At 37.4% G+C, this 18,242-nt stretch overlaps 2 protein-coding genes across 3 annotated transcripts; both read left to right on the top strand.

Moving 5' to 3' along the window:
* Positions 1 to 719: 719 nt before the first annotated feature.
* Positions 720 to 7,379, top strand: LOC147863737 (uncharacterized). Of its 2 annotated transcripts, none has more exons than XM_087319443.1 (6): positions 720 to 1,056; positions 1,842 to 1,944; positions 2,822 to 2,910; positions 3,001 to 5,361; positions 5,699 to 5,888; positions 6,265 to 7,379. In XM_087319443.1, exons 2-6 carry the CDS (start codon positions 1,863 to 1,865, stop codon positions 6,954 to 6,956), a joined length of 3,414 nt encoding a protein of 1,137 aa, XP_087175569.1. In that variant the 5' UTR covers positions 720 to 1,056; positions 1,842 to 1,862; the 3' UTR covers positions 6,957 to 7,379. The 2 variants fall into 2 exon arrangements, with proteins under 2 accessions (XP_087175569.1, XP_087175568.1); XM_087319442.1 differs by having other exon boundaries at positions 2,822 to 2,913.
* A 1,940-nt stretch (positions 7,380 to 9,319) lies between these two features.
* Positions 9,320 to 16,456, top strand: LOC147863736 (SH3 domain-containing protein 3-like). The gene is made up of 10 exons (XM_087319441.1): positions 9,320 to 9,748; positions 10,298 to 10,420; positions 10,522 to 10,591; positions 11,236 to 11,384; positions 11,535 to 11,636; positions 13,391 to 13,591; positions 13,740 to 13,802; positions 13,885 to 14,064; positions 14,150 to 14,224; positions 16,164 to 16,456. The coding sequence occupies exons 1-10, from the start codon at positions 9,689 to 9,691 to the stop codon at positions 16,278 to 16,280; spliced, it is 1,140 nt and encodes a 379-aa protein (XP_087175567.1). The 5' UTR covers positions 9,320 to 9,688; the 3' UTR covers positions 16,281 to 16,456.
* The last annotated feature ends 1,786 nt before the right edge of the window (positions 16,457 to 18,242 follow it).

Here is an 18,242-nt window from a genome sequence, read left to right as displayed (position 1 = left end):
GAAGTCAACTAAACATACTTGATGATAGTTTCCCACCCCAATATATTTTTGTGTGCACTTCCTAAATTTAGATCATTGCAAGTTTGTTATACAACAAATTACCTCCTACCAACACACAAGTGGATAGGCAAAATGATTACCATAGAAAGGTTGTTCTTCATCAATGCAGTTGTTGTTAGGGCTCCACAATATTTGGCCGTTTTAGAGCATGTTCGAAGTAGGTCTACGAAGTTTTCGATCAACACACGATTAATATCGCCGGGACAAAAGGAGTCGTGACCGATCATCGGTGTATGCCACACACCCCAAGCTACTCCTCGATGGATTGATTGATTATCTCTTTACCCCACCTGCTCCATGCACCCCCGAAACACAATATAGCGGAAGGAGAAGATCAATTGGCCAATGGAAGAACGAGGGGCAAGTGAGGCTTCGGGAAATGGATGGACCCGATTCCAATTCCGACCATCTTCGTCTCCGTCTCCGTCTTCCTCCTAGACACAACAAGAAAGAAAGAAAGCATGAAAAGACAGACGGAGTTTCGAGACCGAGAAGAACCGTGCACTTTTATTCTGTGTGTGTGTGTGTGTGTGTGTGTGTGTGTGTGTTTGTGGGTATGGTGAGTGAGGTGTGAGCTGTCCGTCTCTCATTCTCTTTCTTCGTCTTCCTCTCCTCAGTAAAACAATCAGTCTCTGCTCTCAGCTCCCTCCCTCCCTCTCTCTCTCTCTCTCTCTCTCTCTCTGCTCTCTCTGTGTGCATTTGCAGAGGCTTTCTTCAAAACAGTCATTTTCACTGCGGCGGTGACAGTAAAGATACTCCTCCTTTCTCTCCCTCTCTCAGCCGCCTTTTTTTTTCTTCTTCTTCTTCGCTTTAACCTAACCATATCCAGTTCCTCCCCCCCCCCCCCTCTAACCCTCCTCCTCTCTCTACACTCAAGGAATCACCATCTCTCAGGCGCAACTTCCTCTTCCTCTACATTGGAAATGCGATGCAAAACGGCCGATCCGTCTTTCCATTGAGATATATCGATCTACATGAATAGAAGTTGCGAACTTGGTACTTCTTTCTCACTTTCTACTCCTAGTGTCTGTGTTATTCTGTAACGTCTGATTTCTTTTCCTTAACGCCTTTGCCATCCACCATCTCTGTGTTCTTTCTGCAAGTAATGCTTAATTTCAGTTTTTTAAAGCATTTTCATCAATTCTGTGTTCTTCTGCAAGAGATATTTGCTTTTGTAGTTCTCATTACTGTTTCCATAATTTGTGATTGCATCTGTGTTTTTCCGCAAAAGGTTTGATGTCTGGTTCTGAGAAGCCTTTATTCATCATTTCTAATTATCTCCTTGCTTTTCTGGTTCACAAAATCATTTCCATCATCACTTCTACTATGTCTGTATATTTATGAAAAATGTCTCTACGCATTGCTTTTCCATTATAATATGTATACTTCTCCATTCGTCACCTCGTTGTGTTGATTTTAAGGCCTGCATTGGGTTTTTTAAGGCATTTTTTCTTTATTATTTTGTTTGTGTTCTTCTTGAAGGACACGGTGGTGCATCTCACAATACGTGTTTTTTTGTGTTGTTTAATGCGTTCTCATGTATGTCAGTAAAAAATTTCTGCTAGTTTTCCATCGAAGAATGATCTTACTGCCACACAAGATGGAAAGAGAGGCATCTCTTGTAACATCTTGTTTCTTTATCATGCCAAAGTGCTTGTTTGCTGTTGCTACAGAAAATAGACCTAATAAATCAGCTGAAATTCTATAATATGCCTCACAATGCTCTGTCTCTTTGTTGTTATGAGAAAATAGTTCTGATATATCAGTTTTATTTTTTATAGGAACGAGATAAAGCTGGTTGGATGGGGGGGCTTATGCATCTTTTCGACTTCAATCAGGCCCTCTCTGGGAGGAAACTAACAACTGAAAAGAAACTGAAATCAGGTAATTTGATGTATTTGTGTTGAATGTAACTGATTTAATCTGATATAAATACCGGTTGAATGCAAATAATGGGAATCTAGTATAGATAGCTGTTGAATGTTACCAGTTTATATATGGTGTACACAAAGTTTGAATGCAACCAGATTCATCTGGTATATGTGGCTATCGAATGCAATCACTTAGCTGTTTCATACGTCAGATTACATCTGGTATATTCCACTGCCAAGTGCATCTCAAGTCTCAATGGCTGTTGAATGTAACTAAGTAGATGTATTATAGATTTCCGCAGAATGCAGCTGATTAATTTTGGTATGAATAGATGTAGAATGCAACTGATTAAGTCTCTTCTGGATAGTTATTGAACGTGATTGATTAAGTCTAGTATGTGCAGCTGAATGCATATGTTGAATTTGGTACAGATAGCTGTTGACTGCAGCTGGTTAATTATCGTATAGACAATTATTATTTTCATCTGTAAGATCAGGCAACTTTTTTACAATGGAGGGATGCTAAAGAAAATCAACATTTAGTATAATCATTTCTTTAGTATTTTGTTGGTCTTCCTTTTACTGCATGGAAATAAATGGAAATCATGAGAAAATAATGGAAATTTATAGGACGCTGGAAGAACACTTATCTATTTCCACTGGAAATTATTCACTTTAGAAATATATTTAACCATCAAGTATGCTTTATGGTCACCTTTTTCCTAAAAGATTATCATAGTCATGTGGACGGTTCGCACAGGCTACCTCTTCTCCAGGGTATTTCCATTGTTTGAGAATGTTATCCTAGGAACTACTATTAAATTTCTAGCTGTCTTATGCAGAAACTTGGCACATTTCTATGCTTTGAATTAACACTATCTTTTGGTTAGGTCTGACTCCCCCGGAAAATAGTTTGCATGTGGAAGGTAGTTTTGCAGAAGCTACCAAGTTAAAGCCACCAAAAAATGAAGATACTCAGGTAGTGTGAATGCTTTTACGTTTTGTGCTTCTCAAACAAGGATGTTGATCCATTTGACTAATAGGTATTCTTTTTACACATAATTTGCAGTATTGGCATGAAACACCTACTGCATCAGCCTTGAGAAAATCCAATGGAATGCCTGTGAAGGGTCTCATTAAACGAGAATCATCAAAAGGCCCAGATGTCAAGAATCATACCCCCAGTGTGGTTGCACGGTTGATGGGTCTGGAAGCACTGCCGATGGGTTCGAAAACGCTTCAGAAGACATTACCTACAAATTCTAAAACTCTTAATAAACCACAGCCGATAAGCCCTAAAACCCTACATAAGGGGTCAACAGGGAAGGTGATACCCAATATAGATGAGAAAACTTCTCATAAAGTAATCATAGAGAGACAGGATCACCAGGATAAACCGTCTCACAATGTTAGACAGTTCTCGAAAACCAAAAAAGCATCTGCTATCACAGGTCAGCACACAAGCAATCTCCAACAAAATCGGATGGAATATGATGAAGAAAATGATGTCCAATATCTATCCTTCCAAAATCATCCACAGGAAGAACAGCTTGAAGAGTTAAGGAAAGATTTTGATGCATTGCGAAGCCAAAAGTTAGGCCATTCAAAAAAGTCAGCCAAAAATGACAATTCATCTTTATCTAAGATTGATAAACATGAAGTTCTTTATGAAAAGATGCATCGTGCAGATATAAGTGAAAAACATAGCAGCTCAAGGATAACCACACAAGAAGAGAGATTTAAAGAGTCAAGAGAGCTTCAGGATACCCTAAACTTTTTACAGACCAACAAAGATTTCTTTATGAAGTTCATTCAAGAGTCCAAGTCCTTTTTACCAAGGCATGAACAAGAAGACTGTATGAGCAGTAATTTTCTTCCACATCCTTCACAAACCACGAATGCTAGATATTCACACCCAATGCCAGATGAAAGCTATAGGCCTCAGCCTCGGGCTAAAGATTCGTCTAGGTCAAGGATCAACTCTAGGATTGGTGATCCAGAAAGCTCCACTGAAGATGCAGCAGTGGATACAAATGAGTTTAACGTTGCAGAGTCACCACCATCATGCAGTGAAGAATCATTGGGTTACCAACGGTATGCAGATCCCTCATTGGTATATGGTGCCAACTATCAGGTTCCAACTAGGATAGTTGTGCTGAAACCAAGCTCCGTGAGGGCAAGGAATTTTAAACCTTCATCCCCTACCTACTCTAGCTCCCCAAAGGATCATGTTGCTGAAAGTATGGTTGCTCTTGAGAAACTATTGGAAAAGCTACGGAAAGATAAGGAGCATGAACACGAGAGAAAAAATGCACGAAGTAGTGTCAATGAATATCATAGAGATGCCCTAAACGATTGTAGGGAGATTGCTCGAGAAATTGCAAGGAAGGCGAGGGAAAACATCACCAGAGATCACATTATTGGGTCAGTGAATTCAAAGAATGGGCACAAATTTTCTGATCATCTAATCCTGAGCAGAAGGCTAAGAGACACTGATGGGGAGGCTTTGACAACCACCAGTGGACTTTACAGTGGAAATCCCAACAGCTGGTCAAGTTCTATGTTGCTGGACCAAGATAAGAAACTCAGCTTGGAAGTTGTTAACAAACGAGGGAAAAGAGATGTTTCTCATCAGACCAGAGAAAAAGTTGCAAGAATTATAGATAAAATTATCCCACATGTTGACAATACCCCAACGAGCAACAGAGTATGTAGTGAAGCTAGTAGCTATCAGTCTTCTCCTGACCTACGAATTTCACCTAGTTCAAAAAGGTTTGAGAATCCTAGTTTGGATGGGATTCAGTCGGACCAGAGGTATCGGCATGTTCTTTTTCATTCTTATCCACAGAACAGTGGTCATATGAAGAGCAGTCCGGAATGTGGGATGGAAAGCTTCAATCATGAGAGATATGTGGAGAAAAGCAAGCCAAAATCCAATACAGGTGTGATTGCTACTTCCGTTGAGCAAAATCAGGAGGAGCTTCAAGTGTTCAGTCAGAGAATTAATTTGGGGGACCTTCCTGAAATGGGTATGGAATCTCTTGACGATTTGAGAAAGCCAGCTGATGAGATAAGATCAATCAGCTCGACGTCAGAATCTGACTACAATAAAGCGGCTTCACAGTTGAAGATAAGTTCAAATGCGACAGAGGTGGATCAAATGTCTCTTGAAGATGATGTTTCTACTGTGCATAAACAAGATGAGGAACTTCTCATGATACATGTGAAACAACAATCCATAGATGATCCTGATAATCTAGCTGTAGAAAAGGACTTTTCGCTCTCTTCAGTCACATCTATTACTCCTGAACCTGACAAAAAGGTCCATCAGTGTGGAGGCAATGATACAATTTGTCAAATGGCAGCTAAGCATGAAGCTGGTTATGGATCCCAAACCACAGATGTTATCAGCGTTCTCAATAATAGACATGTATGGATCACTTTTCTTTTGTTGTGTGGAGTATATGTTTAAAACGTTAAAGGCTACGTGTGTACTTGTTGTGTAATGTGATAGTGATATCAAATGGTTTTTTGGTTGTCATGTTAAAAGGATCACGTTCACGAATTTTCAACCCCTACATTGGAAAGTTAAACGTTACCACCATCATTCACAGTCACATGTTTTGGCTGTCAAATACACATACACAATTTGCTTGTGGTTGGGTTTTCTGTGATATTATAGAATGAATATTTGACCTTCGGTTACAGTGGTTATGCTCTGATGCAAAACAACTAAGAATATAATGAATTGCTGGCGTTGCTTGCAGAGTAATCAACATCACATATTGGAAGAACCTGGAGTAATTCAACCCCCTGTAAATATTGTAGCATTAATTGAGAACAATGGACCACTCAAAGTGCAATCTGAACAACCAAGTCCTGTATCTATTTTGGACTTCCCGTATGAAGAAGAGGCTTCGGTATCCAGGGAATATAAGATCAACTCTGATTTACAAGGTAACATTTTTGAGCATTGCAGCCAAGTCTGTTATATATCTCACCAGAAACAGAGTTGTCTTTCCTGTATGATTTTAGAACCAACTGAAATTAACAAGATTCTTATGGCAGAATGAAGTCCACATTTTTTAACGAGTTTCAAGTAGTATTTGATCTAAATTTTCTTTGCTAGTTAAGATCTAACACATCGAACGATGGATTTTTGACTTTTGTGAGTTTGCCTAGAATAGGATTCAAAAGACAAAGAGAAAAAGAAACAAGTAGGAAAGTTGTTGGTATATTTATGATATCTATCGATGTAATGTATCTTTTTGAATTGTAATATGTCAGGCTAATCTGCATTTGTGTTATAATGATGATGGATATGTTTGTGCAGAGCTCCAGACATGTCATCGTCGCCTTCACTTTGATATCCATGACAAGGAGGCATTAGCCAATGTTTCTTGCCTTGCTGGAGACAAAATTGAATGCAAAAAACATGCAATCTCGCAATGTAATAATGATAATGTTATCGACGATGATCTTAATTGCACTGATCTTCACCTGGAGGAAATTAGCTATTCAAGTGGAAAAGAAGCTGAATTGCTTTATGTTAGAGATGTTCTTCTTGCCTCTGGTGTGATTGGAGAGAGAACTTTGCTGGCATCGTTTCATGCCCCACATCAACTTGTTAACATGAATCTGTTTGAAAAGATGGAAAACAACTATGTTGGCAAGGAGAGCAAACTTCTGAACCCGGATAGAACAATTGGAGCAATGTTAAGCCCCTCTCAAAGACGTCTTCTTTTTGACAGTGTTAATGAAATCCTATATATCTTAGGGCATCGTCTAACATCTTCTAAACTAACAATCTCAGATATTGACATTTTCAAGCATGTTAGGGTACACATTGATCAGCTTTTGTGCTCTCATTCAGATAGTCAGTACACCTTGGAGAATCTGGTTATGAATGATGTGGGCAAGAAAGGCCAATGGTTTGACAATGGCCTCGAAGTTGAAGCATTGGGTCTTGAAATGGAAAGAATGATCATAGATGATCTGATCGAGGAATTGTTGCTAGATTTCTAGGCTCAAGATCTTTCATTGACAGGTTAGTAACAATTTAGATCAATATTGGGCTTACCTGATTTCAAGATTTCCAGCCCACTTACGGGTTTGCCTTATAATTCCCATATCGATTTTCATCAACAATACTCTGTAATATCAGAGACTTTATAAAGGTAATGTGTTGGAGCTCTAGTGATTTTTTGGCATCGTCGGGGTGGAGTTATAACTTTCAGTAACAATGTCAAGATTATTAATGCCTCCCATAATGAGGGTATCAGAGATTATTAGGCCTAATCCCTCCATAAATTTTCAAAACACAATTTTTTTTTTCCTTTTAATATTTGCTCATACAGCTGACTCGATAATGTACAGATATGCATCTGCTCCTTTATTGACAAAATCTGTTTATGACTAGTCTTGATGGTGCTATATCAATTCTTTTAAGCTGTTTTACTGGATCGTTTTTGTGACATTACCATAATTATGCATGATGAGAGAGTTTAGTAGGTAAATGTATGATCTACGACCTCGCCACTCATATATACCCAGAAAATATGTGAATCAAACAGATATTGTATCCTCTATTTTTATAGCAATGCACAAATGGCATGATGTAGAGAAACGGCCCTGCAAACTTGCAGGATTTCTGTAAACAAAAATAACAGAATTTCTAGAGTGTGGTCACATGCATTCAATTGTTTACGGTGTGACTAGTTAGTGCTTAGGATGACTGTGTAAGACAGCATTTAGCATGCATATAAATGAATGGAAGAAGCATATTAAGGTTCTAAAAGGTGATGAAGCGTTCTAATGATAAACTTTGTGTATCATGATGGTGATATTGCACATGTGAACGAACCTTGGGAAATGGGTTGTATCGAAACTCTTCATAATTATAGTGATGTATAAGCATAGTTAGTAAGCATAGCTTAGGAGATTGTGCGCACAACTTGTACCCACTAATTTGCCTTTACAAACGTTGACATTGATACCAACACATTTTGCATGATACAAAGTTTTAGGTTGAGATCATGCTCTCTATTTATTGTGCTCCCAATAACTTGGCATTACAAGTTAGGATTGCATTTAGGCTGCTAGATCCTTTTTTGTATACCATTACACTTTTAAGAAGATCTTACGAAAATATTTTATTGATCAAGTATTTTCTTTTAAACTATTGTTATTTTAAAACATGGCAATGTGGAAATTGTTTGTATTTTTACAACATCACCCCTTAAAAGGCAATGCCAAAAGCATTATGCGTATAATTTAAAGGATCATTTTGATAACACATGTGGTATGGATGTGTTGGAGTAAATATTTCTTTTTATACTCAAATAGACCGTGAGTGATGTTTATTGTTCCCTTTGAGATTCATAGATATGATTTACATAACCACCAAAACTAAGCATCCATATAGTAATCGTCCATTGTCGATACTTGATTGACTAATTGAAAGATTTTGGAAATGGGCTAGGTTCTCATTCTCGAATATCACAATGTCCTTGCGTATTGATTGAATAAAGTTTTGTCAAGCCCCAACAAGCAAGATAAGAAGTTGGTCACCAAATTCTGGATTTTGAGGAACATGAACTTGTTGAGTTCATTATGGGCACTCAATATATGGAGGTAGCTTAAGTGGCAACACATCACATAATTCTTGTGTTTATGAATAGAATGTCGTTTACCCAACATTTCACGTGATCATGATTTGTGCCACATGAACATGGTTTTTTGTTTGCTTTCGATCCTTATGTAGGACCCATCCTTGAGAAGCAATGTGTCAAACAAACTCATGCATTTTATGCAAGCTCGTGATTTGTGCATGGATCATGAGTATGCGTTTTCATGTTGACATCGAATCGAGTGTACACCTGGGCACACAGAGAGAGAGAGAGAGAGAGAGAGAGAGGCAATGCATTAGGTTGGCGGTGCATTAGAATGGGCTTGCACAGAATGGGGTATTTTGGGTCAGATCGGGGAGTCTAAAGAGGCAAACGGATAATGCCCGACAAAAATGGAACGCAAGAGTGTTCTGGAGAGGAGGTGTAGGGTACCGGGGTTGGATAGGGTACTGTAAAGTTCCGGGGGTGTCTCAACACAGTGTTGGGCCTTGGCCATTAGGTCTAGTCTCCATGTACATTTCTATCTTAACATCACCATAGCACCCCCACATTGAAAATGAAATGATGTGGTTTTGTGTGGATCGAGCTTAAGCTGCTCAGCCAGGGAAAGCAAATTGCCTTGCTGGTAAGAAAAAGCTTTGGAGAGAGAGAGAGAGAGAGAGAGAGAGAGAGAGAGAGCGTAGCTATGGTAAATCAGTAAAAGGTTCTCTATTTTCCACTCTTTCCCTCCACTATGCTTTCATACATTACTCTGCTTCCTCTCTTGCGCGCGTTCGGATTCTCTCAGGGAAAAAAGTTACTACTTCTTAATGGTTCTATTAACATTTTATATGTCGCACAGTGGATCAGTGAGAATTGAGATGGAGAGGAGAGGGACTTCTTCTTCTGTTGGATGTATGGAGGCTTTGAGTTCGATCCCTCAGCGTTCATTCCATAGCCGTACACAGTTGGAACAAAGGGAGGGTTGAAGAGGAAGAAGGAGGAAGGCAAGCATTGAAACGTTCGACTTTTCTGTTTTAGCATTTCATCCGCATTTTCCTGATAATCATCCTCATCTTCCTCTGTATCGTCATCATCATCATCATCCTCGTCTTCTTCTTCTTCATCGTGATCAGCCACATCAAAAGGATGGATGCCTTCCGGAAACATGCCACCAGACTACGCGAGCAAGTTGCGAAGCAGCAACAGGTTCTCCTTATGTAATCTATTGTATTGTCGTTTCTTTTAGTTTTTTCCTTTTGCTCCATTTCCTTTTTTCCTCTCATCAGATGTTCATATCTTTTCTGCCGTTTCAGGATCCAAATTTCGTGTTAATTTTCCTCCTTTTTTTGTTTTCAACTCCTGTCTGCATCCGATCTTGCCTTCCCTTTCTTAGCTCATATCTGTATCAGATATTTGCCTTTAGTTTTTGTTCATATCTATCTGCATTAAGAAAAGGTTTTGCTTTTCTTTCTTTTTGGTTCATATATGCATCAGATTTTGTTTTTTTCAAGTTAATTTCTGTATATTTGTTGCCTTTCATATTTTTCACATCCGTACCACATTTTGCCATTCATTTACTCATACATTTTGCCATTCGTTTTACTCATGTCCCTCCTTTTACATCAGATTTGCTGTTCTTTTTTTATCATAATTTTGCCAGATCTTGCCTCTCATTCTAGTCATACCATCACTGAGATCTGGCTTTTCTTTCTCATCCTCTCTCTCTCTCTCTCTCTCTCTCTCTCCTTTCTTTAGGCTGTTGTGCGACAATTTTCGCTCAATCATCACGGCTCTAGTGATGTCATCATCACAGATGAAGCGGAGCTTCAACGACATCATCAATTGGAGAACCTTTACAATTCTACCAGGATTACTAAGGTCTTTCCATCTGTAATAATATCCTAAGGTTTTTATTATTGTTTTAGATAATTCTCTGTTCTAATGTTGGTCTTAATGTACTCAAGTTTTGAAAATGGCAGCATTTTCAAAGAGACATTGTGAAAGATGTGGAGAATTCCATACTCACTGGAACACGACAGATTGAAGTAGGTAAGAGATTGTGAGAGGTTTACTTCTGTTTGTCTTTGCATCAAAGTGTCTGGTTGAATCATTTGCTCTAGTTACATTGTACTTTTGTTCGCATTTCACCTTTTATAGGCTATGTAAATCATTAGGGGAGAGTTAGTTTTGATAGCTTCCATTTTTACAAGTACTCATGAGTGGTCTAGTTACATATACTTTTCTTGGAATGGCTCTTACATAAGGCATTCCTACAATTTTTGACCACCTGGGTTATGGAAGTTGAGATTGTTTGATGCAATTAATTCAAGTTGAAAACACTGAACTGCTCTTCTTATATGAACTTTAGCTAGCTATGCCTTTTACACGGCCCTGCAATTGTTTTTTTCCCTCGTTTATGGGAACTGAAACTTGTAAAGCCATATTCTAAGCATGAAATGGTAATAGTATTAAGTGGTAGCTGCTTTACTGGAAGACCAGAGCATGATTGTTTTCACAATGAGTATAATATTAAACCTATCACTTCTATGCTTGAAACCACAATATTAATGTTTTAGAAATAAAAGAGTTATTATTATACCATCGTATTCATGCATTCATTTTGTGAGTAGAATTTGTTATGGTTGTTATGTCATTCAACTTGTATGAATGTCACATCAGTTTCCATTTGGCAGTAAATAAACTTTGTGATGACATCTGCAAATATGCTTCGGAGAGTCATGGTACTCGAGGTTTACTTGGAAAATCTCTATTTTATTATGGCACACATCGGGCTACCCTCGAGAGGGAGCGAGAGATTCTCTTCAATTCTCTAAGCAGTCAGGTTAGCCACTAGAGAAATAATGATTCAACAGATCGTGTAATCCTTTTTTAAGTTTCATGTATTTGCTAATGTTCACCCATTTCCAAATAGAAAAGAAACATTTCAAGAATAACAACACTATTTTTTCTTCATTTATTGCTCGACATCTAGGTCATAGAACCATTGAAAGCAATGGTGAATGGAGCTGCATTGGAGGATGCTCGCCATTTGGTACAGCGATATGGCCAAATGAGGCAAGATGTAGAAGCACAGGTTATTAGTACTAGCCAACACTTGCATTTTTGTATTTCTGCTGGTGAAGTTTATGTTGTTCATAGAAGTAGTAATTTACTCCAAAAATTGAACAGCGTAAATTTAATTTTGTCTTGTAAGCAAATCTCAAGGTTAGAAATTACAGGATGATGTTTTAAAAGAGTTTTTAGACTGAATTATACTTGAGAGCATAGTTGCGTAAATCACTTGCTGAAATGCAGAATGAGAATGTTAGTTCTATGCCTCTCTAATGAAAAAACCAAAACAAACCAAGCAATCAGGGACGTGCTTTGTTGCTTTGTTGTTTCCTGTTTCCTCATTTCAGAAATGCTACTGAACCCATTTAGGAGATTATGCATGACTGCAAGAATCTTCTTTTAAATTTACCTTCAGTGCATGGCCTTTTCATCATGTTATGCCATCTCATTCACACAACTCAAGTTATTAGTGAAATTTTTTTAATTGATCTCCAAATAAGCTTAAGCCTTGTAATCTAATCACAAGTTTCTTTCATGATGTTATGCGAAAGCTCTTTTTAACACTGTTGTGACTTGGCTGCAATGGTTAATGATTCTGTTTCTTGCTGGGGAGTAGCTGAACCATGCTAAGTTCACCTTTTTCTCTGCATGTCTCTTAAGTTTCATGAAATAGGAATGGTTTATGACTGAGATAGAGTAGCAAAGGAGAGACATTAACATTTGGGCACATTGTGAATGAGCATGTTTAATTGTGAGGATAATAGCAACCAAAGGCGGGTTACATGAAATTGTAACCTGGATTCTGACCAGATACTCTGCTTATATTCCTGAAATGAGTTAGGATGATACAAACTGCGTTTGCATTGGTATGAGGTAAAGTTCACATGAGATTTTACTTTGTAGGTTTGTGAATGTTGTCATTATAAGTTTATGGAAACAATTGCATTGGTAAATGAAAATGAAGCAGCTTGTAGCCATATTAAGTTATATGATCAAGGTTATCTTCCATCACATATAAATGGAGGTTTCTGCACATGAGGAATTATTTTTGGCCTTTTATCATATTTTGATAAAAACCATATTTTCCAATGCAAAAAACATAGTCTTTTACAAAAGAAATTCGGTAAAGAAACAGATCTTGCATACGCCTAGCTATTCCTTGACCATCTATAGATTGGTAACCACTACATTGGATTTTGCATCTGTTTGATATTAAGTTAAATAATTTCTTATAGATTATTTATGTAAAATCTCTTGGTTCTGCAATGCTTGGTAGGGGGTTGACTTTAGGCCTTCTGTATGATTCGTGTCTTAAAAATTTCTGTTTTGAACTATAGAAAGCCTCTACACGAGGGGTTCTACATGAATCCACAGACCAGCAGTTCTATAATAATAATCAATAATGTCTCTCATAATCCCTTAAAAAGATGGAGGAAAAACATCTCTTAATTTTTCTTTATTTCCTCAAATGACCTTGATAAACCCTTGAAAGAGAGAAGAAAATTTGAACAGCTCAAATAGCACACAATTGAGAAAAAGGGTTGTATATGTATTCAAAGTATACATCAAATTGTGTGAGAGGCCAGTTGATAAGGGCTTTTGAGACAGTACAAAAAGTGGTGGAATATAGAAAAACCAAGGGTTATTTTGAAGTTTTTCTGAAAACATATGAGAGAGGTTGACAAAAACATGTTGGGACAATAGCAAAAAGGGTTTATTTCAAAGTTTTTTCCTAAAACATATGAATAAAGAAAAACTTGGGGTAATTCTTCGCAGGCTGCTGAATTGGCAAAGCGTCAAGCGCGTTTGCGGGAGGCCGGAGGTGGTGCAGACAATGCTTTGAAAGTTCAAATTGCAGAAGCAAAGATTCAGGAAATCACATCATCCATGGCAGTGCTGGGAAAAGAGGCCTCAGCTTCAATGATAGCTGTGGATACCCAACAACAGCGCCTTACCCTCCAACGTCTTATTGTGTTGGTTAGCTAGTTAGTCCATTCTATTCTTAAATTTGGACTGAGAGTCTCGAGAAATAGTTTTTTTCCATTTATTATCTAATGTGAATGAAAATATCTCTCATGGCAACAGCATTTTATTACTCGATCTTCATTTCAGAATTTGTTTTCAGGTGGAAAATGAACGGTCATATCATCGACGAGCTGCAGAATTATTGGACCAGATACAGGCACATGTACGTATTAATCATCTCTGAATTGATATATAAGCTGTAGCAAAATATTATTTATTATTTCCTGTTATGTATATATTAACAGATTGTGTCAGAACGTCAGAAAAATGACTCATTACCACCCACAAAGAAAGAAAACACTGACAAACTGGTAAATGTCACTGAGATGGTTGTGCCATTGAAAGAAGAAAACAATCTTTCTAATTCATTGGAAGGTCTGGTAATTGATGGAGAAAACAGAAGGTCAAATATGTACTTAGCTGAGGTTTGTTAACTCTCAAACATACCAAGATATCAAAGGCAAACTAGGTGAATGGTAAAAACATAAAAGCATCATGATCTTGTTGCAGGTTATGCATGCATTTGATGGTGAAGCAGAAGGGGAATTATATTTATCTGTTGGTGACATTGTTGTTGTTCGCCAGGTGCGTTTTTTAATCTCTATGTATCTGAAAAAGGATTCCAAAAATATATGGATGATTTCTAATTGCTTAGTATCCAGAAATATGTGTGCTGTCACCTTGTTTGTACCTTTATAATTCAGAAACACCAGAGCAGTATGCTATCAGTAAAATTGTTTTTATCTTCTTCATCTTTGTCAAATACAAGAAAAAAAACGAATGTTTCTAACACACCATTTGTAATAACCAAGATCATTAATCCTCACATAAAGACATAAGGGACACAATCATACTGAAAATACGTGTTACCACCCATCCGCCCCCACGCCAGAGTTGACAGCGCAGACAAGGAATCCCGATCTGTCCCATACCAGCCAGGATCTCCACGTCAGGACCTTGGTAGATGACTAGTCCTCATTAGAGAGAGCTTCGTCGGAACCACTCATGGGGCTCCTCCTGACCAAGGAGAGTATCCCCTATTTATAGGACCTAGGCCATGTAATGACATCTACCTGACCAATCATGTGTGGGGTACCCAATGACACACATTAGGTTAGTCCAAAAAAGCTGACGACTCAGATATTACAGTATGATAGCCCCCAAGTAAGCACGTCTAAACAAATGAACATTACACCTATGACTACCCTCCCCCTATGGATGCAAAGTCTATGGGATAATGTTGTAACTCTCTAAGCTCATTCCTTGGGAAAGACTCTTTACATATATGCGTGCATAATAAATTTTATAATTAATAAAAATGTGAAGACTGTCACGAAGGTCAAATTCGATATACAAATGGAAGTTTAAAGTTTCAAAAATATTTTAACAGGAAATGATGTTCTACTTAAACATGATGACTATGTGAGATAATGTTTTAATAGTTTTCTGTTAAGGATTGAAGTCAAAACCACTAAATCTTAGTGGAAGTTGACTGTTAGAATCCTTACATAGATGAACTCTGATAATCATCATTAATAGAATGACTGATGCAAGATCAAACATCGAAAGTATTGGCTGGACATGAACATACATCTATGAGTTAAATCAAAATATGTAATTACAACGAGGATTTCCTGAGATACATTACATAAATATATGAAAGAATGATGTGTTAATTTCTCTTAAGAAGCCAAAAAGGGCTATGAGACTAAACAAGAAATTACATCTTGGAGAATAACAAACTAAAATAAAAATGAATATGAATAAATTAGTAAACCTTCATCAAATCCCCTGGTTATTATTCAAGCGTTTGGCTAAGGATATATAGAGAGACAGATATCCATGCTCTTGAGGAATGTGTATATCAATGTGCTTGAGATAGATATATCATCACATATGCTCTTGAGGAATGTGTATATCTATGTGCTTGAGATAGATATATCATCACTATCTGCAGGAGAATGAAGATGGTGTATATATAGGGCAGGGCTGGGTTCATTGCAAGGATCGAAATTGGATTCTCTCAATTTTATGACTTTGATGCTACAGGGTAAATCAACAACCCAACAGGCAGTAATAGATAGGTAGATGTATTTTAACATGTGGGAGAGTGAATACCATGTGGGAGAGCAAGAGCTCTGCAAGTGTAGGGTGGGATTGAGTTTGTAGTCGTAGTAGTGGTATTTAGATCCCAAGAAGGGTTCTATACTTTGTTGTAAATTAGTCACGGTGGTGTTTTTGAGAGAGAGAGAGAGAGAGAGAGAGAGAGAGAGAGAGAGAGAGAGAGAGAGAGAACTCTGCAAGGTCACATATCATCACATATCATCATATTCTCCATTTGAATTGGTGTATAGGGTGGCATTGAGTTTGGAGTCGTAGTAGTCTTTAGATCCCTAGATAGATAGAAGGGTTCTATACTGTAGTTAGTTACGGTGGTGTTTTTCTTTCGTAATGAAAGCCATTATTTATGGAAGAGAGAGAGAGAGAGAGAGAGAGAGCATTTTGACTTGATTCTTAATCACAGGTTTCACAATCTGGGTGGTCAGAAGGAGAGTGTAAAGGCAAGGCTGGATGGTTCCCATCAGCATATGTGGAACCTCGGGAGCAGATACCTGGAAGTAAGCTAGTGGAGTTCTTCTGATGTCATTTTCTTCATAGAAGGAAACCCCAATTTTATATGTTGGCCGTGTACCCTAAACCATTGTTCAGGTTCATAATATCTCCTGTCTCCCTCTGGCTATATTAACATTAGCATTTGTATGGTTATTTATCCCTTTTTCATATTCTTTTAATTTATCTCTATGGTTTGGTTGCTCAGTTGGTAGTGAACTTCCTCTGTATTTGAGGAGTTTCTTGCAATTCATCACTAAGCAAATTCCCTTTTTGCCCATTTTTTGCTGTCTAGTCTGATTCCATTCAATGTTTTTGAATTGTCACATGTTTTGAATTATAGCGTCCATAAACAATCCAAGAACAACTTGAGGTTGGAGGTTGACTTCAGAATAATTTATGGGTTTTTTTACCACTCTTCACCTTACTCTCATTCATCAATATGGGGTGTTTGGATGTCCTTTTCTTGCTTCATTGACAATGGTTCATGTAACTGTGCCTGGAGAAACTTTTGTTTATATTTTAACTTGGGGATAAGATAACCCTATTTAAATATTTCGTGTAAGTCATTTCCGTATAAATCTTTCTGGAAAAAATATCAGATAGCTTTGGAAATTAAACCAGAGTCGTGAATCCTCCCAATCAAATTCAGATTTGAACATTTTTGTGGAAGCTATCCTTTCCTATCCTTGGGAAAAGGTAGGCGGAAGGATCTCATTAGCAAATATATAATTTAAATATTTTTTACCATGCTTGCCACTTAGCTATTGTGCAATAATCTCACTTTAGGGAATCAAACGCTTTCCAAATGTATAGAAATTCCATTCAGGGAATAAATATTGGTCATAATAAACACCAGCATTGCTTTAAAATAAATCAAAATCTCCATTCAGAAACATATCATTGATAGATATCACTGCAATCCATTTTTTATCACTCATTCTGATCTATATTTGTTCCGGTCTGTATTAGCATGGATTTCTTTTGTTCCACTTTGTGTGGCTGTCAACATTTGGGTGGCATCACAATAGAATAAATCAAAATAAACTGCGGCGCAATGGCCTAATGGTTCAAACAGTTTCTTTTGGTTCAATTCAGATTTAGAATTTGCCAACAGTTTGATTTATCTTCGAGATCAAGGATTCAGTTTAAGCCTTTATCGGGTTAATGATTTACAATTTGAATGGCATCTTTATACCACAAGTTAAAAGGCTTCACACTTTAGGGTTAGTGTTTTGTGAAATTTTTATCTGAAATGAATCAGACTTTAAAAAGTTGAGAGCTATAGCCTTCTAACATAGTAAGTTATAACATTAGGGCTCCAGTATTCTCTTCTTTTCTCACATTATGAGTAGGTGGCTTTTGGTTGGAGAACTCTTTGTTAAAAAATATTTTGTGAAATTTAACAGAAAATATTTGTTCGCATTGAACTAGAAAACTGTTTGGTTTGAGGTTGGAAATCCATGAAATGGGTTGCTTTAAACAGTTGTAGTTTAAAGTCTTTAAACAGTTTAAATTTGAGCCCCTCAAACCAAACCAAATGGTTGCCAATTGCTAGGAGTCTCTAGACATTGCAGTCAATTCAAAATAGTTAAGCGGGCAAGTTTCTATGATATTGATTGGCCTTCTCAATCTCAAAAAGAAAGAAGAAAGAAGAGGGATGCCAAGCTGAAGAAAGAAAGGAGAGAAAAGATGAGCTCAAAAGAGGAAAAAGAGAGGTCAAGGTGTGACCAATGGATCTTATTCTTGAACATGAAATTTCTTTAATGATGGTTCATGGACACACACACATACATGTACATTTGTGTGATGTATGTATGTCTTGATTGTATGCATTTGAGAGGTCTATAACTTTCTTATACTAGTGACCGTTGATAACCTTTAGGGCCTGATCTGAATTGTACCAAAATTAGTGATGAAAATCAGATGAAGCATAATCATGACATTGGTAATAGTTCTCTTGGAAGTTGTCTTCATAAAGTAAACATTAATT

This window comes from Azolla caroliniana, unplaced genomic scaffold, assembly GCF_043228905.1.
Source record: "Azolla caroliniana isolate FFs.n. ecotype wild unplaced genomic scaffold, voAzoCaro1.0.p SCAF_5, whole genome shotgun sequence".
NCBI lineage: Eukaryota > Viridiplantae > Streptophyta > Polypodiopsida > Salviniales > Salviniaceae > Azolla > Azolla caroliniana.
Note: the sequence above shows the minus strand (reverse complement) of the source record. Positions and strands in the feature narration are given on the sequence as shown.